Source organism: Acomys russatus, chromosome 7, assembly GCF_903995435.1.
Source record: "Acomys russatus chromosome 7, mAcoRus1.1, whole genome shotgun sequence".
Classification (NCBI taxonomy): Eukaryota; Metazoa; Chordata; class Mammalia; order Rodentia; family Muridae; genus Acomys; species Acomys russatus.
This window is the reverse complement of record NC_067143.1, coordinates 56,118,371-56,141,639: the sequence shown is the minus strand read 5'-3', so window position 1 is coordinate 56,141,639 and position 23,269 is coordinate 56,118,371. Positions and strand designations below refer to the sequence as shown.

At 41.3% G+C, this 23,269-nt stretch overlaps 1 protein-coding gene across 1 annotated transcript; it reads right to left on the bottom strand.

Annotated features, from left to right (window-relative positions):
* Positions 1 to 324: 324 nt before the first annotated feature.
* On the bottom strand, positions 325 to 1,839 carry LOC127191999 (ubiquitin carboxyl-terminal hydrolase 17-like protein C). Its single transcript, XM_051149349.1, has one exon. It carries the CDS (start codon positions 1,837 to 1,839, stop codon positions 325 to 327), a length of 1,515 nt encoding a protein of 504 aa, XP_051005306.1.
* Positions 1,840 to 23,269: the final 21,430 nt, after the last annotated feature.

Here is a 23,269-nt window from a genome sequence, read left to right as displayed (position 1 = left end):
ATGGAAATCCTGGGTGGTGAGTTAGACTCTACTCTGCTCAGAGTCCATGAGTTCCAGTAGAGGGCACTGCGCTCCTCCCCCAGGAATCCAGAAGCTTTCAGGTATTTACCTTGTTCCAGGACCCTGGGCACTTTCTTCCACATCCAAACTATCTGAGCTTTAGAGTCTCACCAAGGGCAGACAAGGACACAAAGGCAGGGTAGACCCCTACCTGGAGGGTGAGCCATTTTGTCCTGCCTTGGGTACAAATCCAAATCTCTCACTCCAAGGGCCTCATGTTGGATGTGCGTCCACAGGACTCGGGATCCAGGAGTAGAGTGAGCTTTAGTAAGCAACCAGAAGCCTCCACCCTTGCTTCTTGTTCTTCTTCTTCTTAGACCTTTGACTCCCTCCGTGACTGCAGCGTTGCCCAGTGTTCATAGGGCCCTGAGCATTCAGGAGCTTGGCAGAACTGGGACATGGCAAATTATCCTTGTCAAGAGCATTCCTGCCCACGTCCACTCTCTGTCTGGATTGATGAATTATAACTGCATTGGCTGGAAGAGTAGGATGAGGTCTCCCGAGGATCGGCACAGGATTGGGATGGTTGTGTTCCTGAAGCGCTTCCTGTTGGTCTAAGCAGGGTTCTTTGGTCGCTGAATTCTCTGTGAGGCCCCGTTCCTCTCCCGCAGCTGCTTCTACGGCAGGGCCCATGTTGAGTTTTCTCTGGCAAGCTTTCCTAACCTTGGATTTGGGGCAGAGAGGCTGGTTGACTCTGCTTCCGGGTTCCTTGACACTGTCCCTTTTGAGATCAGTTCTCTGGACATAGAAGAGCAGGTAGGCAGGCTCACTCAGGACAGAAGCCACATCGCACATGGTGACGCTGGAATCATCCATCTTATACCATTTGCCATTGCCAGCTTTGACACAACAGAAGTAATGTCCACTGAGGCAAGTCACACCATCATGGACCAGCACGGCATAGAGGGTGTACACCAATGGTCCCCTCTTAGGTTGAGACATGTATGGCCGCAGGTCAAGGGACTCGGGGTAGCTCACTTTCCTGTCTACTTTGTGACCCATGAAGCCTGAGAAGCGATTTAACACAAGCAGAAGAACCTTCGGGGCTGCTTGAACTGTCAGGACCTTGGAAGCTGGCATTTTCTCCCGACAACTACCACAAGAGTAGGCATTTTCTCCACAGAGCTCTTCTGCTTTCACTAACTCCTCCAAGGCTTGGGTGACACTCTGAGCTGTGCAGATGTCCAGGGGGATATCCAGGAAAGGCTCCAAGGAGTCTGAGGTGGCCTGGCAGTGGAGACACTTGATCTGAGATCTCCACGAACCTCCAAATATTTCCTGAATTGGGGTGCTGACCTGAGAGTGGGACTCCGAGTGCCTGCTCCCTCGAAGGCAGGATTCATCCATGGCATTCAGGGTGAACATGAGGAACTCGTGGGCGTCTTCCTGCATGTACTTGTGGAAGGTGGCAGTCAACTCCTGCGAGGGCTGCATGACATCCCCGGAGTGGAGGAAGCTCTGGGCCACATGAGCTTCCATAGCACACATCCTGCAGCCTTCCTGGCGAAGACAGCTCCGAGAGTGCTCCTTCGACAGCATGTAGGTGGCCAGCGGTGGCGTGTGCGTCAGGCACTGCAGGGCTGCATTCAGGTAGCAGCTGTTGCCAATGTTCTTGAGCCCGGCTCCAACGCCATGGAACTTCCCACTGGCAACCAGCTTTGCTGCCACTTGAGCTTTCCTCTGATGTAGGCCAACAGCGGCAGGTGAAAATGCGACTGGATCTGCTTTTAGAACAAGATCACAAAGGGATTTAGGGTCAACAGTACTCATGGGGGACATGCCGAGGAGAACAAATATTTTACAAGCTAGCCTGACTCCATGGCAGGCTTCAGTGCTCCACTTTGCCTGACTAGGTCTGAGTTTCTGTTTCTCAGGTTTCAGAAAAACAGCTCCTGGAAAAGCCACAGCTCTTGGGCAGCAGCCAATCAGCTTACAGGTGAGGTTGTTGGGACCAATTGGAAAGGCTCTCTCTGTCTACAGGTGGAGCTCTCTTGCTCTCTGTTAGGATTTAAAGGTTAATGGGAACTGCTGAGAAGGACAGTAAGATGTTCTGCCATCTAGGCACTCAACATCTACTGATTCCAGGACAGTGTGGGTCCTTGAGAAAACTTGTGCAGGGCTCACTAGTGGGTCCTGAGAGTGATTTTTGATCTTGTCCCCATGTCTGGAAAGTGATTAAGGATGTTCTTACAAATAAGCTCAGGGCTGCAGTATTGACTGCTGATCCCCTCAAATCTTTTCTCTTGTTTTCTCTCTAATCCATTTTGTTCTCTCTGACTCTTTTCTAATCCTCACTCCCCAACTCAGGTGCAAGGCTCTCTCTCTCAGCCTAACCCTGGGAACATGACCCAGACAAGCTTGAGAAACTGACCCAGAAAGAATTGAAGGCCAGCTTCAGTTTCTGAGATCAAGGTAGCCAACCGAGATAAACAATTTCAACTAAGGAAAACAATTCTCAGAAAAATACCATCTGAGAACTCTCTGGAAACTTCCCAACACCCTCCCCCCTGCCAAGAATAGCCCCCAAGACCTACGACCCCTACAATAGCCAATAACATTTAGACAAGCACCCCTAGCGACCACCAGAGCCAATCCTAACATAGGGTGCGCAGCCCTTCCTAACCTTTGCGGTTTTAGCCTTTAAAAATAGCTTGTAGCAGTGACTCGGGGTTCCTCTCTCCCTGCTGAGGCCCCCTGACCACATCAGCAATAAACCTTGTGCCTTTACATCAACACTGTGGTCTTCGAGTGGTCTCTCGCGGTGACCCCCTACCCGAGTGGACTCTAGAGTCCAACACAGGGACTGTTAGAGTTTGCTGGCAGACCCTGGCAATCAGGTTGACCAAAAAGTATGTTTATATTCCTTTATACCCTTGCTGTTCCTAGAAAAGAACACAGCTTGCCCTATCCAATCAAAGTAAAGTCTAGTCACAAGTAGAAGGCAAACCTTAATGGCTACAAAAAGTTTATTGTAGGAGGATTCCCCAAACAAGTACCCAATCCTCAATCCCCTTGTAACTCTGATTTGCTTCTTACCAATCAGTTTTAAAATCATTACAAGAAGACCCTTTGACTATCTATAAATTAAGCCTGAAGACTTCATTTCAAGGTTGCCATTTTGGAAAAGGTGGTAATCCCTGCATACTGGAATCTCTGGAGAAGAAACACTCCTTGCTTTTACAACTGCCTGAGTCTGAGGTTTTTCTTCAGCAGCTCATCAGAACCCTAAAGTCCATCCAGTGAGACTTACCTTGTGAGAACAGCTGAGCAGCCTCCATGTCACCAGAAGCCTCTTTCAAGTACTGGGCTGGAGTCCTCTAAGGGAGCAGAAGGGTGACTTTCTCTTCTGAACCTGCCTGCAAGTGAATACTGGGCCTGCATGCTCAGCCTTATATCTAATTCTGTGACCACACCCACTATCCCATGCCAGAACAGCCAACCCCCTAGAATCCTTGAATTGAATCAGGCAATTTAGGTGTGGCTTCTAAATAGCCTATCTGAAATCTGATCTCTTTGGAGGCCATTTTCCAGGATACAGCTCCATTTGCCTAGGCAATTATTTTAATTTTTAAAATTAATTTAAATTCTTATTTAAAAAAACAATGTATTCAGACTACATTCCAATTGCTGTTTCTAGGTGTCTTAAGGTTTGGTTTTCCTTGTAACAACAGTATAAAACCATATAAAGAAAGGATGAGTGCACGGTGGCACACACTTTAATCCCAGCACTGTGCGACAGAGGCAGGCAGATCACTGTGAGTTTGAGGCCAGCCTGGTCTACAATGTGAAGCTAGGACAGCCAAGGCTACACAGAGAAACCCTGTCTGGAAAAAAAAAAAGAAAGAAAGAAAGAAAGAAAAGATGAGTAGACCTGCCATACAAGAGTTTCTGTCATGTTGTTTATCCCACAGAATGAGAGTAAAAACCACTGACCCATTTTTTGTCCTTTTGGTAGAATTAAGCAAGCTTTGCGTCTCTGCATGTAAATCGAGATTGGTGCTTCCTCCTCCTCATTAGGAGCAGAGCACAGGCTGCTGGAGCATGGTGCTGCATGTGTTTAATCCCAGCACTTGGGAGACAGAGGCAGGCAGATCTCTGTGAATTCAAGGCCAGCCTCATCTACAAAGCAAGTCCAGTAGAGCCAAGGATACACAGAGAAATCTACACTCAAAAAAAAAAAAAAAAAAGAAAGAAAGAAAGAAAGAAAAAGAAAGAAAGAATGAAAGAAAAGAAAAGAAAAAGAAAAAGAAAGAAATAAAAAAGTTTAAAAAAAATAGAAAAAAATTAAAAATGGAGAAAAAGAACAAACAAACAAACAAACAAGGTTTAGGGCCGGTGGTGATCATCAAGAGATCATATTGGACAGTGAGAAATCTCTAGAACTTTGTCAAGTCAAGCAAAGCCTCCACGACTTATCCTTGTCTCTGTGACAGATCTGTATTCATGACATAAAAAATAGACGACCAACAAAGAGTGTGAAGTGACAGAATATTTCTGGTAAAAAAACTGCTGATCAAGTATATTGAATAAAAGATGCCCTACAGCCAGGTGGGGTGGCACACACCTTTCATCCCAGCACTCAGGAGGCACAGGGAGGCGGATCACTGTGAGTTAAAGACAGCCTGGTCTACAAAGCAACTTCAGGACAGCCAAAGCTACACAGAGAATCCCTGTCTTGAAAAATCAAAACCAATCCAAACCAAACCAACAAATTATCCCTACAATGTGTTCTATAGAGCAAACCCCAAAGAACAACTTTGCAGAAAGCAGTTATAAAAGGTGCATTGGTCAGCACTTTATTTTTTCCTTTTTAAAAAATTAATTCCTTCATATTACATCTCAATAGTTGCCCCATCCCTTGTATCCTTCCGTTCCTCCCCTCTTCCCGCCTCCCCCATTAACCTCCCTTATGACTTTGGCTGAGAGGGACCTCCTCCCCCTGTATGTGCTCATATATACACAGAGAACCCTGTCTGGAAAAACAAAATAATACAACAACAACAAAAACAGCCAAACCAAAAAAGAAAAAGAAAGAAGAAAAAGAAAAGAAAGGAAAAGAGAAATGGAGCACAGCAGATCGGCTACAAGTTAACTTTCTAGGCTCCGTTTATAGTGAAAAATCCAGGGTTGCAGCAGAAATTTTGGCAACATCAGTGGTTGGCAAGGAAAGTCCAAAAGCATATAGCAGTTTGGGGATTATTCCCCGGAACATTCTTTGGTTTTGGGAAGATGTAGGTCAAGGTATGGTCATGATGTTGACCAAGTTGAATTCCAGGAGGTTCAAGGTAAGGTCAGGGCAACTTCTAAAAAGTAGAAACTTACCTTTTACTGCAAACAAACAAACAAAAAAGTGATTTTCACCTTGTTACAAGATGGCTTCTGATGTTAAAATGGAGTCAGATTTCCATTCAATTTTAAGGCAGGATTTAAGATTAGGGAGCATGGGACACAACTTTGTTTTGAGGTAGCTTTCAGCATGCAGGGCCTGGGGAAATGCCCTGAGGCAACATTCCTTTTAGGAGCATAGGTTTGTTCTTAACATTCTTGGGGATTTGTTACAGGATCTTTGATCCCATTGGGATCCCTGGGCTTGAATCCTAAATCCCTCTTTCTTGAAGTTGAGCTCTAACACACCTTTAATCCAAGAACTTTCTCTTTATTGTAAACAAGTGATTAAGGTGTGGTTCAACCACCCTTACACACACCTTTAATCCAAGAGCTATTTGGCCACAGGATTTAACAAAATTAACCTTAGGTTAAGAGGCAGAGCAAGAAACCAGCTGACCCTGATTAAGGAGCAGGAGAGACTCTTAGTTGAGGAGTATTGAAGACAAGTTGTTCAAATATCCAAACCTGTGGGAATATTTCTCATTCAAACCCTCACACCCAGTCACCAATAACAAAGATATCTGTTACTGTTGCTTCTCTGAAATATCTCACAGCAGAGACATGCTAGAACAACACAAAGTTAAGAAAAAGGGCATATAAAATAGGAAAGAACCATTCTCATTTTTCACAGACATGCAGATGGACATCCAGGTAATCCCAGGTAGGGGCACTAAATACTTCATATATCTCACTTAGTTGTATATTGTAGTTAAGTTTTAAAATATTTTAATGTCAATGCTATGTGTAGTACAATAAAAATTTTAAATTGCACAGAAAGTTTTAGTCTATTGTATATTTAGTAATGATTACTCCCTCAGGAGTTATAGACTCTGATGGAAGACAAATATTGTTTATTAGACAAGTCCCAGTGGTTCAGTTCCCAGAAGCTCAGCTTATTCCAGGCAAGCAGACCCCAGAAACAAGCTGGAGTACCCATTCTGATATCTAATAATGTAGACTTTCAACCAAAACTAACCAAAATAGATGTGGAAGGACACTTCATAGTAATCAAAGGAAAAATACACCAAGATGATATCGCAATGCTGAATATCTATGCCCCAAATACAAAAGCACCGACATTCATAAAAGAAACATTAGTAAAGCTTAAATCGAATATTGAACCCCACACTTTAATATTAGGAAATGTAAATACCCCACTCTCAGTAATAGATACATAATTGTGTGGGAACTGAATGAGAAACAATGGAACTAATAGGCATCATGAATCAAATGGACCTAAGTAATACACACAACTTTTCACCCAAACAGCACCCATTGGAACTTACTCCAAATTTGGCTATATACTTGGTCACAAAGCAAACCTTAACAGATACAAAAAGATTGAAATGACCCCTTGCATCCCATCAGACCACTATGGATTAAAGCTGGAACTCAACAACAACAGAAATAACAGAAAGTCTACAAACTCATGGAAACTGAACAACTCCCTATTTGATGATGTCTGGGTAAGGAATGAAATTTAAAAAAAAAAAAAAAAAAAAAAGAAATATAAAGCTTCCTAGAATTCAAAGTATCCAAAGACACAACATACCAAAATTTATGGGACACAATGAAAGCAGTGCTAACAGGAAATCTCATAGTACTAAGTGCCTTTAAGAAGAAATTGGAGAGATCCCATACTACCAACTAAACAAGATACCTGAAATCTCTAGAACAAAAGGAAGCAGACTCAGCAACAAGGGGTAGATGCCTGGAAATCATTAAATTCGAGGCTGAAACCAATAAATTAGAAAGAATGAGAATAATTCAAAGAATAAACAAATCTAAGAGCTGTGGGTTTTTTTTTTTGTTTGTTTGTTTTTTTTTTTGTTTTTTTTTTTCTTTTAGAAAACAATAAGAAAGACAATCACTTAGCCAAACTATCTAAAACACAAAGGAAGAGTGATCAAATCAACAAAATCAGAAATGAAAAGGGGGACAGAGCAAAAGACAGTGAGGAAATCTGAAGAATCATTAGGTCATACCTCAAAAGCCTATAAGCCAAAAAATTTGAAAAGCTAAACAAAATGGACAATTTTCATGATAGATACCAACTACCAAAATTTAATCAATATCAGGTAAACGAATTAAATAGTGCTATATCTCCTAAGGAAATTGAGGCAGTCATCAAAAGTGTCCCAACCCAAAAGAGCCCAGGGCCTGATGAATTTGATGCAGAATTCTACCACACCTCCAAAGAAGACCTAATATCAATTCTCTTTAAACTGTTCTACAAAATATAAACAGAAGGAACATTACCAAATTCATTCTATGATGCCACAGTCACCTTAATACCTTAACTATAGAAAGACTCTAGAAAGAAAGAATTTTAGACCTATTTCTCTTATGAACAGTGACACTAATTTACTCAATAACATACTCTCAAAGAAAATACAATAACACATCAAGAATATTATTCACTATAGCCAAGTAGGCTTCATTCCCTGTATTCAGGGGTGGTTCAACATACAGAAATCCATCATGTAATCCATCATATAAGTAAACTGAAAGAAAAAAAAAAAAACATGATCATCTCCTGAGATGCCAAAAAAGCATTTGATGAAATCCAACTCTCATTCATGTTAAAATTCTTGGATAGAGTAGGAATACAAGGCACATACCTAAATATAGTAAAGGCAATATACAACAAGCCAATAGCAAACATCAAATTACATGGTGAGAAACTTAAATCAATTCCGCTGAAATCAGGGACAGGACAAGGCTTATCACTCTATGTGTATCTCTTCAATATAAACCTTGAAGTTTTAGCTAGAGCAATAAGACAACTAAAGGAGATAAAAGGGATAAAAATTGGAAAGGAAGAAGTCAAAGATCACTATTTGTAGATGATATAATACATAATTATATGATATATATGATACCAAACTATATATACATAAATGAAGACAAAAGTTCTACAAAAGGTATTCCTACAGATTATTAAAAACCTTTATCAACGTTCCTGAATACAAAAACAACTAAAACAAATCAGTAGCCCCCCTGTATACAAAAGCCAAACACGCTGAGAAATAAATTAAGGAAACAACACCCTTCACAGTAGTCATGAAAACATAAAGTATTTTTCTGTAACTGTAACCAAGCAAGGGAAAGATTGATATGAAAATAATTGCAAGTCTCTGAAGAAAGAAATTGAAAATGGAAAGATCCCCCATGTCCATGGACCAGTAGGATTTACAAAATAAAAATGGCAACTTATCAAAATTGATCTACAGATTCAATTCAATTTCCATTAAAATGCTGATATACCTCTTTACAGACCTTGAATGAACAATTCTCAACTTCATATGGAAAAAGGAAAAACACTGAATAGCTGAGACAACCTTGTACAATAAAGGATCTTCTGGAGGTAGCTCCATCCCTGATCTCAAGCTGTACTGTAGAGCGGCCATAATAAAGACTGCATGGCAATGGCATAGAAACAGACAGATGGATCAATGGAATCCAAATGAAGAACCAAAATTAAATCCACATGTCTATGGAGAGTTGATTTTTGTCAAAGAAGCCAGAACAATACAGAGGAAAAGACATAGCATCTACAACAAATGGTGCTGGTTTAATTGGATGTCTATGAGTAGAGAAATGCAAATCATCCTACAGAAAACTAAAGTTCAAGATGAACAAAGACCTCAGCATAAAACCAGATACACTAAATCTGTTAAAAGAAAAAGTGTGGAAGAGCCTTGAGCTCGTTGGCAAAGAAGACAATTTCCTAAACAGAATGCCAACATCTCAGTCTCTAAGACTAGCAGTTAATAAATGGGACCTCATGAAACTGAAAAGCTTCTGTAAGGCAGAAGTCACTGTCAACAGAAGAAAGAGCCAGCCTACAGACTGGGAAAAGATCTTCACCAACCCTACACCTGACAGAGGGCTAATATCCAAAATATATAAAGAACTCAAGAAATTAAACACCATCAAACCAAATAATCCAATTAAGAAATAGGTAGTATTTCATAGTGTAAATGTACGACAGTGTCTTTATCTATTCTTCTACTGAGGGACACTTAGGCTCTTTCCATGCTCTGGCTGTTATGAATAAGGCTGCTATGAACATGGTTGAGCAAATGTTCCTGTTGTGTGCTGGAGCATCTTCTGGGTATAGTCCAAGAAGTGGAATAGCTGAGCCTTGAGGAAGCCTTACTCCCAGTTTTCTGAGATAGAACCAGATATATTTCCAAAGTGGCTGTACTAGTTTGCATTCTCATCAGCAATGAAGGAGTGTGCCTCTATCTCCACATCCTCACCAGCATGTGGTATTGCTTGAATTTTTGATCTTAGCCACTCTGATGGGTATAAGATGGAATCTCAGAGTTGTTTTGATTTGCATTTCCCTGATGACTAAGGAGGTTGAGCATTTCTTTAAGTGTTTCTCAGCCATTTGATACTCCTCTGTTGAGAATTCTCTGTTTTGTTCTGAGCTTCAATTCTCAATTGGGTTATTTGGTTTGGTGGTGTTTAATTTCTTGAGTTCATTATATATTTTGATATTAGACCTTTGTCAGATGTAGGGTTGGTGAAGATCTTTTCCCAGTCTGTAGACTGTCACTTTGTTCTCTTGACAGTGTCTCCAGCCTTACAGAAGCTTCTCAGCCTCATGAGGTCCCATTTATTAATTGTTGACCTTAAGGCCTGGGCTGTTGGTGTTCTGTTCAGGAAGTTGTCTCCTGGGCCAATGTGTTCCAGGCTCTTCCCCACTTTTTCCTATTTAGTGTCTCTGATTTTCTGTTGAGGTCTTTGATCCACTTGGACTTGAGTTTTATGCATGGTGACAAATGTGGGTCCAATTGCATTATTTTACATGTAGACATCCAGTTAGACCAGCACCATTTGTTGAAGATGCTATCCTTTTTTCCATTGAATAGATTTGGCTTCTTTATCAAAAATCAAGTGACCATATGTGTGTGGATTCATATCTGGGTCTTGGATTCGATTCCACTGATCAACCAGCCTAAAGGTGTACCAGTACCATGCTGTTTTAATTACTGTTGCTCTATAGTACAGCTTGAGATCAGGTATGGAGAATCCTCTGGAGGATCTTTTATTGTACAAGATTGTTTTAGCTATTCTGGGTTTTTTGTATTTCCATATGTGGTTGAGAATTGAACTTTTAATATCTTTAAATTTTTGTGTAGGTGTTTTGATAGGGATTGCAATGAATCTATAAATTGCTTTGGGTAAGATAGCCATTTAAGTACGTTAATTCTTCCAATCCGTGAGCAAGGAAGATCATTCTATCTTCTCATGCCATCTTCAATCTCTTTCTTCAGAATTTTGAATTTTTTTTCAAACAAGTCCTTCACTTGCTTGATTAGAGTAACTCCTAAATATTTTATATTGCTTATGGCTAAGGTGAAGGGTGTAGCTTTCCTAATTCTTCCTCTGCATGATTGTCATTTGTATATTGGAAAGCTACTGACTTTTTTGAGTTAATTTGGTATCCAGCTCATTTGCTGAAAGTATTTATCAGCTGTAGGAGTTCTCTCGTGGAATTTTTTGGGGGTCACTTATGCACACTATCATATCATCTGCAAATAGGGATAATTTGACTTCCTCTCTTCCCATTTGGATCCCCTTGATCTCCTTTTGTTGTCTTATTGCTATTGCTAGAACTTCGAGAACTATATTGAAGAGATATGGAGAGAGTGGGCAGCCTTTCCTTGTTCCCAATTTTAGAGGAATTTCTTAAGTATCTCATCCTTTAATTTGAATTTGGCTATAGGCTTGCTATATATATAGCCTTTATCATGTTGAGGTACATGCCTTGTATTCCTGATCTCTCCAAAACTTTAAACATGAATGGGTGTTGGATTTTATCAAATGCTTTCTCTGCATCTAAGGAGATAATCATATGGTTTTTTATTTCCAGTTTGTTTATATGATGGATTACATTGATGGATTTCCATATATTAACCTACCCCTGTATGCCTTAATGAAGCCTAGGTATTCATGTTGAATGACATCTTTGATGTGTTCTTGTATTCCTTTTGCAAATATTTTATTGAGTATTTTTGCATCAATGTTTATAAGAGAAATAGGTCTGAAATTCTCTTTCTTTGTTGGGTCTTTGTTAGGTTTAGGTATCAATGTGACTATGGCCTCATAGAATGAATTTGGTAATGTTCCATTCATTTCTATCTTTTGGAGTAGCTTGAAGGGTATCAGTATTAGCACACCGTTGAAGGTCTGGTAGAATTCTGCACTGAATTCTGGCCCTGGGCTTTTTTTGGTTGGGAGACTATCAATGATTGCTTCTATTTCTATAGGGGAAATGGGACTATTTAGCTTGTTTATGTGTTCTTCACTCAATTTTGGCAAGTGGAGTTGAGTTAGAAAATCACCCATTTCCCTTACATATTCAAATTTTGTGACATATATGTCTTTGAAGTAGGATCTTATAATTTTTTGTATTTCTTCAATGTCTGTTGTTATGTCTCCCTTTTCATTTCTCATTTTGTTGATTTGGATACTGTCTCCCTGCCTTTTAGTTACTTTGGCTAACGGTTTGTCTATTTTGTTGATTTTCTCAGAGAACCAGCTCTTGGTTTTGTTGATTTTTTTTACTGTTTTCTTTATTTCTAATTTATTAATTTCAGCCCTAGTTTTATTATTTCCAGACATCTATTCCTCTTGGGTGTTTCTGCTTCTTTTTTTCCTAGGGATTCCAGCTGTGTTGCTAAGTTGCTTATGTGGGATGTTTCCAATTTCTTTTTAAAGGCACTTAGTGCTATGAACTCTTTCCTTAGCACTGCTTTCAATGTGTTTTACAAATTTGGGTATGTTGTTCCTTCATTTTCATTGAATTTCACGAATTCCTTAATTTCTTTATTTTTTTCCCTGACTTAGGTGTCATTAATTAGAGAGTGGTTTAGTTTCCATGTATGTGTAAGGTTCTTGCTATTTCTGTTGTTGTTGAAGTGTAGCCTAAGACCATCGTGATTTGATATGATACACGGTATAATTTCAATCCTCTTGTATCTGTTGAGACTTGCTTTGTGATCTACTATATGATCAATTTTGGAGAGGTTCCATGGGGTGCAGAGAAGAAGGTATATTCCTTGTTGTTTGGGTGAAAGTTTTTGTAGATATCTGTTGGATCCATTTGATTCATGGCACTGGTTAATGATGTTATTTCTCAGCTTAGTTTCTGTTTCAATGACCTATCCTTCAGTGAGAGTGGGGTGTTGAAGTCCCCCACTAGTATTGTGTGGGGATCGAAGTGTGGTTTAACCTTCATTAACAGATCTTTTACAAATGTGGGTGGCCTTGTATTGGGAGCATAGATGTTCAGAATGGTGATGTCATCTTGGTTGACTTTACCTTTGATGAGTATAAAGTGTCCTTCCTCATCTCTTTTGATTAATTTTGGTCGAAAGTCTATTTTGTTAGATATTAAAATGGCTATGCCTGCTTGTGGTTCTTGTGACCATTTGCTTGGAATATTTTTCCAGCCTTTTACTCTGAGGTAATGTCTATCTTCATGGGTGAGATGTGTTTCATGAATGCAGAAGAATACTGTATCTTGTATATGCATCCATTCAGTTAGTCTGTGTCATTGTATTGGAGAATTGAGACCATTGATGTTGAGGGATGTTAATGACCAGGGACTGTTCAGAGTCTTAATTTTGATGTTGGTTCCAGTAGAGCGTTTGTGTGGTTGTGGTTTTGTGATGGTGTAGTTATCTGCTTCCTGTGTAGTTTTGGTTGTAGCTTGTCCCTTTGGGGTGAGATTTCCCTCTAGTACCTTCTGTAAAACTGGATTTGTGGATAGGTACTGTTTAAATTCACTTTTGTCATGTAATATTTTGTTTTCTCCATCAATGGTAATTGATAGTTTTTCTGGGGTAAAGTAGTCTGGCCTGGCATCTGTGGTCTCTTCTGGTTTGCAGGATCTTTGTCCAGGCCCTTCTGGCTTTTATGGTCTCTGCTGAGAAGTCGTGTGTAATTCTCATAGGTTTGCCATTACATGTTATTTGGCCCTTTTCTCTGGCAGCTTTTACTATTTTTCTTTGTTCTATATGTTTTGTTTTTTAATTATTATGTGATGGGCAGTTTTTCTTTCCTGGTTTATCCTATTTCGCATTCTGTAGGCCTTTTGTATGTTTATAGCCATCTCTTTCTTTAGATTGGGGAAGTTTTCTTTTTTTTCTTTTTTTTTTTTTCTTTTTTTTTTTTATTAATTTATTCTTGTTCCATCTCAATGTTTATCCCATCCCTTGTATCCTCCCATTCCTCCCCCCCCCCATTTTCCCATTATTCCCCTCCCCTATGACTGTTTTTGAGGGGGATTATGTCCCCCTATATATTCTCATAGGGTATCAAGTCTCTTCTTGGCTACTTGCTGTCCTTCCTCTGAGTGCCACCAGGTCTCCCCCTCCAGGGGACATGGTCAAATGTGAGGCACCAGAGTACGTGAGAAAGTCGTATCACACTCTCCACTCAACTGTGGAGAATATTCTGACCATTGGCTAGATCTGGGAAGGGGTTTAAAGTTTACCTCCTGTATTGTCCTTGGCTGGTGCCTTAGTTTGAGCAGGACCCCTGGGCCCAAATCTGCCTATCATATTGTTCTACTTGTAGATTTCTAGGACCCTCTGTATCCTTTTATTTTGCTGTTCTCCCATGCGTCTCTTATTTAGAGTCCCAATAGGATGCCTTCCCCTCTGTCCCAGTTTCCTGGTAAGTGAAGGCTTTCGTGGGACATGCCCCTTGGGCTAGTATGCAGATATAAGTGAGTATATACCATTTGATTCTTTCTGCTTCTGGGTTAACTCACTCATTATGATCATTTCTAGCTCAATCCATTTATCCACAAATTTCGGGAATTCCTTGTTTTTAATAGCTGAGTAGTATTCCATAGTGTATATGTACCACAGTTTCTTTATCTACTCTTCTACTGAGGGACACTTAGGCTGTTTCCATGTTCTGGCTATTATGAATAAGGCTGCTATGAACATGGTTGAGCAAATTTTCTTGTTGTGTGCTGGAGCATCTTCTGGGTATATTCCAAGGAGTGGAATAGCTGGGTCTTGAGGAAGCCCTATTCCCATTTTTCTGAGATAGCACCAGATAGATTTCCAAAGTGGCTGTACTAGTTTGCATTCCCACCAGCAATGAAGGAGTGTTCCTCTCTCCCCACATCCTCGCCAGCATGTGGTGTCGCTTGAATTTTTGATCTTAGCCATTCTGATGGGTGTAAGATGGAATCTCAGAGTTGTTTTGATTTGCATTTCCCTGATGACTAAGGAGGTTGAGCATTTCTTTAAGTGTTTCTCAGCCATTTGATACTCCTCTGTTGAGAATTCTCTGTTTAGTTCCAAGCCCCATTTCTCAATTGGGTTATTCGGTTTGGTGGTGTTTAATTTCTTGAGTTCTTTATATATTTTGGATATTAGACCTTTGTCAGATGTAGGGTTGGTGAAGATTTTTTCCCAGTCTGTAGGCTGTCGCTTTGTTCTCTTGACAGTGTCTCCTGCCTTACAGAAGCTTCTCAGCCTCATGAGGTCCCATTTATTAATGGTTGACATTAAGGCCTGGGCCGTTGGTGTTCTGTTCAGGAAGTTGTCTCCTGTGCCAATATGTTCCAGGCTCTTTCCCACTTTTTCTTCTAAGTGGCTTAGTGTCTCTGGTTTTATGTTGAGGTCTTTAATCCACTTGGATTTGAGTTTTGTGCAAGGTGACAAATATGGGTCCAGTTTCATTTTTTAACACATAGACCTCCAGTTAGACCAGCACCATTTGTTGAAGATGCTATCCTTTTTCCATTGAATGGATTTGGCTTCTTTGTCAAAAATCAAGTGACCATATGTGTGTGGATTCATATCTGGGTCTTCGATTCGATTCCACTGATCAACCAGCCTGTTGCTGTGCCAGTACCATGCTGTTTTAAGTACTATTGCTTTATAGTACAGTTTGAGATCAGGTATGGAGATTCCTCCGGAGCATCTTTTATTGTACAAGATTGTTTTAGCTATTCTAGGTTTTTTGTTTTTCCATATGAAGTTCAGAATTGAACTTTCAATGTCTTTAAAAAATTGTGTAGTTATTTTGATAGGGATTGCATTGAATCTGTAGATTGCTTTTGGTAGGATGGCCATTTTTACTATGTTAATTCTCCCGATCCATGAGCAAGGAAGATCACGCCCTCTTCTCAGGTCATCTTCAATCTCTTTCTTCAGAGTTTTTGAAATTTTTTTCATACAAGTCCTTCACTTGCTTAGTTAGGGTAACTCCTAGATATTTTATATTGCTTGTGGCTAATGTGAAGGGTGTGGTTTTCCTAATTTCTTCCTCTGCAAGCTTGTCATTTGTGTATAGGAAGGCTACAGACTTTTGTGAGTTAATTTTGTATCCCGCCAATTTGCTGAAGGTGTTTATCAGCTTTAGGAGTTCTCTGGTGGAGTTTTGAGGGTCACTTATGTACACTATCATATCATCTGCAAAGAGGGATAATTTGACTTCCTCCTTTCCCATTTGGATACCCTTGATCTCCTTTTGTTGTCTTATTGCTCTGGCTAGAACTTCGAGTACTATATTGAAGAGATATGGAGAGAGTGGGCAGCCTTGCCTTGTTCCCGATTTGAGAGGAATTTCCTTGAGTATCTCACCATTTACTTTGATTTGGGCTATTGGCTTGCTGTATATAGCCTTTATTATGTTGAGGAAAGTGCCTTGTATCCCCGATCTCTCTAAAACTTTAAACATGAATGGGTGTTGAATTTTATCAAATGCTTTCTCTGCATCCAAGGAGATGATCATGTGGTTTTTTATTTTCAGTTTGTTTATATGGTGGATTACATTGATGGATTTCCGTATATTAAACCATCCCTGCATGCCTGGAATGAAGCCTACTTGGTCATGATGAATGATATCTTGATGTGCTCCTGTATTCGTTTTGCAAGTATTTTATTTAGTATTTTTGCATCTATGTTCATAAGAGAAATTGGTCTGAAATTCTCTTTCTTTGTTGAGTCTTTGTGAGGTTTAGGTATCAATGAGACTATGGCCTCATAGAATGAATTTGGTAATTTTCCATCCATTTCTATCTTTTGGAGTAGCTTGAAGAGTATCGGTATTAGCTCGCCCTTAAAGGTCTGGTAGAATTCTGCACTGAAACCATCTGGCCCTGGGCTTTTTTTGGTTGGGAGACCATCGATGATTGCTTCTATTTCTGTAGGGGAAATGGGACTATTTAACTTGTTTATCTGTTCTTCATTCAACTTTGGCAAGTGAACTTGATCAAGAAAATCGTCCATTTCCCTTAGATTTTCAAATTTTGTGGCGTATATGCCTTCAAAGTAGGATCTTATGATTCTTTGAATTTCTTCAGTGTCTGTTGTTATGTCTCCCTTTTCATTTCTGATTTTGTTGATTTCAATACTGTCTCTCCGCCTTTTAGTTAGTTTGGCTAATGGTCTGTCTATCTTGTTGATTTTCTCAAAGAACCAGCTTTTGGTTTTGTTGATTCTTTGGACTGTTTTCTTAGTTTCTAATTTGTTAATTTCAGCCCTGAGTTTGATTATTTCCAGGTGTCTACTCCTCTTGGGTGTTTCTGCTTCTTTTTTTTCTAGGGCTTCCAGTTGTGTTGTTAAGATGCTTATGTGCGATGTTTCCAATTTCTTTTTAAAGGCACTTAGTGCTATGAATTTTCCTCTTAGCACTGCTTTCAATGTATCCCACAAATTTGGGTATGTTGTTTCTTCATTTTCATTGAATTTCAGAAACTCCTTGATTTCTTTTTTATTTCTTCCCTGACCCAGGTGTCATTTAGCAGAGAGTTGTTTAGTTTCCACGAATGTGTAGGCTTTTTGTTATTTCTGTTGTTGTTGAATTGCAGCCTAAGAGCATGGTGATCTGATAGGATACAAGGTATTATTTCAATCCTCTTGTATCTGTTGAGGCTTGCTTTGTGACCTACGATGTGATCAATTTTGGAGAAGGTTCCATGGGGTGCAGAGAAGAAGGTGTATTCTTTCTTGTTTGGGTGAAAGGTTCTATAGATATCTGTTAGATCCATTTGACCCATGGCATTGGTTAATGATGTTATTTCTCGGCTTAGTTTCTGTTTCAATGACTTATCCTTCAGTGAGAGTGGGGTGTTGAAGTCTCCCACTTTTATTGTGTGGGGATCGATGTGTGGTTTAAGCTTTTTTAGGAGATCTTTTACAAATGTGGGTGCCCTTGTATTGGGAGCATAGATGTTCAGAATTGTGATGTCATCTTGGTTGACTTTACCTTTGATGAGTATGAAGTGTCCTTCCTCATCCCTTTTGATTAATTTTGGTTGAAAGTCTATTTTGTTCGATACTAAAATGGCTACACCTGCTTGCTTCTTGTGACCATTGCTTGGAATATTTTTTTCCAACCTTTTACCCTGAGGTAATGCCTTTCATTATGGGTGAGATGTGTTTCTTGGATGCAGAAGAATGTTGGGTCTTGTTTATGTACCCATTCAGTTAGTCTGTGTCTTTTTATTGGAGAATTGAGGCCATTGATGTTGAGAGATATTAATGATCAGTGACTGTTAAGAGTCTTAATTTTGATATTGTTTCCAGTCGAGCGTTTGTGTAGTTGTGTTTTTGCCATGGGATAGTTATCTATTTCCTGGGTAGTTTTGGTTGTAGCTCGACCCTTTGGGATGGAGTTTTCCTTCTAGTACCTTCTGTAAAGCTGGGTTTGTGGATAGGTACTGTTTGAATTTGTTTTTGTCATGGAATATTTTGTTTTCTCCATCAATGGTTATTGATAATTTTGCTGGGTAAAGTAGTCTGGCCTGGCATCTGTGTTCTCTTAGGGTTTGCAGGATCTCTGTCCAGGCCCTTCTGGCTTTTATGGTCTCTGCTGAGAAGTCGGGTGTAATTCTGATAGGTTTACCATTAAATGTTATTTGGCCCTTTTCCCTTGCAGCTTTTAATATTTTTTCTTTGTTCTGCATGTTTTGTGTTTTGATTATTATGTGGCGGGCAGTTTTTCTTTTCTGGTCAATTCTATTTGGTGTTCTGTAGGCCTCTTGTATGTTTATAGGCATCTCTTTCTTTAGATTGGGGAAATTTTCTTCTATGATTTTGTTGAGAATAGTTTCTGGGCCCTGGAGTCTGATGTCTTCTCTTTCTTCAATGCCTATTATCCGCAAATTTCTTCTTTTCATGGTGTCCTTAATTTCTTGGATGTTTTGTGTCAGGAGTTTTCCAGATTTGGCATTTTCTTTAATGGTTGATTCAATATCTGTGATTGTATCTTCTAGCCCTGAGATTCGTTCTTCCATCTCTTGGATTCTGTTAGAAAAGCTCACCTCTGTGTTGCTCGCCTTCTTCTCTGAGGTCTCTCGTTCTCGTTTTTCTTCTGTCTGTGTGTTTATCATTGAATCCATTTTCATTTTCAGATCTTGAACTGATTTTTTGATTTCTTTCATCTGATTTTTTGTATATTCCTGAGTTTCTTCCATTGCCTCTTTATAGGTCTTCAGAGCTTGAACCGTTTTAGTTATTTCTTTCATCTGGTTGTTTGCATTTTCCTGCAATTTTTCGAGTTCCACTCTATGTGCTTCTTTTATGTCTCTCACCTGTTTGTCTGCGTCTTCCTGCATTTGATTACGAATTTTATTTGTTTCCTCCATTATCATCCCCATTACTAAGGATTTGAGGTCATTTTCTAGTATTTCCGTTGTATTTGAGTTCTCTGGGTGGTTTTCTTTGGGATAGCTGGAAACTGGAGACGCCATGTTGTTTTGGGGTTTTTTGCGTATGCTTTTTCGTTGTCCTTTAGACATCTTGCCGTCTTTGTTTTTGTTGGGTAGCTTCCAGAGTTGAATGGAGGGTGTCTGGCGATAGATTCACTTGTTTTCTTACGATTTCCCTAGGCTGCGAGCTCAAAGCTTCACTGGTGTGGATGTTAGGAGGTTAGCCCTGTTGTTCTGGTCTCTCACAGCCAGTGATCCTCAGCCCCCCTCTGCTGTGGATCCTGCAATTGTTCTGGGTCTCTGAATGAGCGTTGGGTCAGGCCAAGGTATCCACAGCCTTCTGTGTTCCCTGCCAAGTCCAGCCAGGAGCACTGGGACCCGAACCACGGGCAGAACTCAGCTAGATTCTCAGAGCCTGAACCGTCTGCCAAGCTCAGCTAGGGATTTTGGGCCCAAAATGCACACAGGGTTCAGCCAGAATTTTTGGGCTGGGACTACGCACCAAGCTCCACTAGGGCCTTTTGGCCCAAAGTGCGTGCTGTGGTCAGTTAATGACTCAGGGCCCGAACTGACCACCAATCTCAGCCAGGAATTCTGGATTCAAACTGCACACTGTGTCCAACCAGAGTGTTAGAGCTGGTGGAACCGAGAGCTCTGTCCAGCCTGTGCCACAGCAGGAGAACTGCGGCTGCTCTGAGTTAGCGCCAGTGGTGGAACCAGTGCTCCGCCCGGACTGTGTCACCACAGGGGAGCTGCCGCTGAGCTGAGGTGGTGCCTAGGATGGAACCGAGCACGTCACCAAGCCTGCGCCACAGCAGGAGAACTGCAGCTGCTCTGAGTTAGCGCCTGTGGTGAAACCAAGTGCTCCGCCCAGACTGTGTCACCGCAGGGGAGCTGCCGCTGAGCTGAGGTGGTGCCTAGTGTGGAGCAGCGTGCTCAACTAAGCCTGCGCCACAGCAGGGGAGCTATGGCCACGCTGAGTTAGTGCCTCAGGCAGAATTGTTTGCTGGGCCGGGCCAGTACCCGGGATTCTGGGGCCGAACTGTCCGTCGAGTCCAGTCTGGGTCCAAAGGCTCCACGCGACCCAAATCCTGCCCCGAGTCCCCTCTCCCGCAGCAACTCCCACCAGCCACCACACCAATCGCCTCCACCGGAAGGCTATGAGCTGCAAACCTCAGCCGCCGCTGCTGGTGCCGCTGGTGCTGCTGCCTCTGCCGCTGCCGCTCCGATCAGAGAAAAACCACACTCCTCCCGTGTGCAGGGGCACGCAGGTCCTCCACACCCTGGTCCCTCCAAACCGTGGAGCACTCCTGCTGCCGTGATGTTCGGACCTCGGTGTTCCTGGCTCAGAAATCTGTGCAATTCCCTGAATTGTTCACTGGAGCCTCCAAACGCGGTCCACACTGCTTGCCGCCATCTTGGATCCTCTGGGGAAGTTTTCTTCTATGATCTTGTTGAGAATATTTTCTGGGCCTTAGAGTATGGCATCTTCTTGTTCTTCAATGCCTATTGTCCTCAAATGTCTTGTTTGCATGGTGTCCTTGATTTCTTGGATGTTTTGTGTCAGGATTTTTCTAGATTTTTCATTTTCTTTAATGGTTGCTTCAAGAACTATAATTGTATCTTCTAGACCTGAGATTCATTCCTCCATCTCTTGGATTCTGTTAGACAGGGTCACCTCTGTGTTTCTCACCTACTTCTATGAGCTCTCACTTTCCTGTTTTTCTTCTTTCTGTGTGTTTATCATTGAATCCCTTTTCTTCTTTAGATCTTGAACTGTTTTATTGATTTCTTTGATATGATTGTTTGTATATTCCTGAGTTTCTTCTATTGCCTCTTTATAAACCTTCAGAACTTGAACAGTTTTATTGATTTCATTCATCTGGTTGCTTGCATTTTCCTGATTTGTTTTCCAGTGCCTCTGTATCGGCCTCTTTTATGTCTTCCACCGGTTTGGCTGCATCTTCCTGCATTTGATTATGAATTTTATTTGTTTCCTCTATTATCATCCTCACTAGTAAGGATTTGAGGTCATTTTCTTGTATTTCTGTTGTACCTGACTTCTCTCGGTTGCTTTCTTCAGGATAGCTGGGATCTGAAGATGCCATATTGTTTTGGGGATTTTTGCGTATGATTTTACACTGTCCTTTAGTCATCTTGCCATCTCTGTTATTGGCAGGTAGCTTCTGGATTTGGGTGGAGGGAGTCCGAGGATAGATTCACCTGATTTCTCCTGATTTCCAGAAGCTGGATTTAGGAACCAGGCCCGAGTTGGCTGCCTGCCTGTCCTGCTGTTTCATGTCCTGTTTCTAGTAGCTTCCATGTCTGTGTTTATCCTGGTTAGCTAGTCGTGTTTACTGCTCTGAGAACGTGCTCTCCCTTCCTCGAGACTTTTCCTCCTGTGTGCGATTACCTCTTGAGGGATTTCACCTGAGAGGAGGATTCCTGTTTGGCTGCCTATAAGAAGGCTCTTTGGAACTCTGGGGAAGGATAATAAACCGCTGCCGCGGCTGCTGCTCTCTTAGCAGGAAGGACCCACTGTGTTATTGTGTGTGTGTGCGTGTGTGGGTGCGTATGAGTTAAATCCGCAGCTCCTCGCCCTCGACTTGGTACTGCGGTGGTGCGGGCATCCCAAGTGGAGGTCCCAGTGAGATCAGGGAAAGAAGGGAGGAAACTGACGGATCGCCCAGGGAAGCTTGCCAGTGCCTCAAGGAGGTAGGAAATGGGTGTATTGGAACTAGGTGCCACGGGTTTGTCCATGATTCTGGTAGAGTAGTGATTAAGGCCCGGGATTAAGTAGGAGAATGTTAAAGATTTTATAAAACAATAGAACTGAGTAGTCTTTGGTTTATGGTATCAGGAGAGCTAAATATCCAAGAGTGGGATCAGGTGAAGTCTGATCTCCAGAGGACTTTACGAAATTAAGGGTCCAACAGTGTTCCTATTGCTACCTTTTCGTTAAGGTGTTTTGTTAGAGATGCGCTTAGGAGCGAGGATGAGAAAATAAGAGAGCAGCTAGGAAATTCGGAACTTGCCCTAAATGAAGTGCAGGAGGAACAATCTGTAAAATCTTTGGCCCCATCTGAGATTACCTCTGATATATCTTCTTCTAATTCTGAGGAGGAAGAGGCAACTTTAACCTCTGAGATATGGGCCCTAAAGAAGAAGTTGAAGGAGTGTGAGATTAAAGGAAAAGAAACTAGGGGAGAGTGGCCCCTGGCATATAACCCAGATTATCGAAGTCAATTGTCTTTGGCAAAGCCTTCTGCTCCCTCTCTGGGAGTAGTCTTTCCAGTAGTTGAAGTGCCTCATCCACTAACCCAGGGCAAACACAGAGACAGCATGAAGCCCTCCAGTTTAAAGACATAAAACAGCTTAAGGAGGCAGGTATGGCCTATGGTCCATATGCCCCTTTTACAATTGCCATTTTTGAATCTTTCACAGGACAATTCTTAACACCTAGTGATTGGCAACAAATGTGTAGAGCAGTCAGTCCTCAGTGGGGGAGATTAATTGCTTTGGAGCAGTGATTACCAAGAACAGTGTATTCAGACCGCCGCACATAATGCAGCAGCTGGGGTTCCACAGAGAAACGTGGATACGCTAGCAGGCATGGGTTTGTATACTGAACTTAGTGCCCAGATACAATATGACCCAGCTGTGTATGCGCAGATTGAATTTGCGCCACGAGGGCTTGGAAGGCCCAGCCTAATAAGGGGGCAGGAGAACAGCTGTCTAAAGTGGTCCAGGGACCCTCGGAGCCCTTCCAGGAATTTGTAGGTCGCCTTATGCAATTGGCAGGAAGGATTTTTGGAGATGTGGAAGGAGCCATGCCTATTATTAAACAATGGCCCTTGAAAATGCTAATAAGTATTGTCAGGAAGCCCTTCGGCCTTATAAATATAAAAGTGTGAATGACTATGTGAAAATTTGCCGAAGTATAGATACTACTCACATAATGGGACAAGTAATAGCTTCTGCTGTTCAGAGACGGTCACCTTCTGGGGGAGTCTGGCCAAAAACATGTTTCAGATGTGGCCAGATAGGACACCTTAAGAGAGAATGTACTCGAAGTGAGACTGGACAAGCTCGAGATAGAGTTGATCATACTAAGCCAGGTTTGTG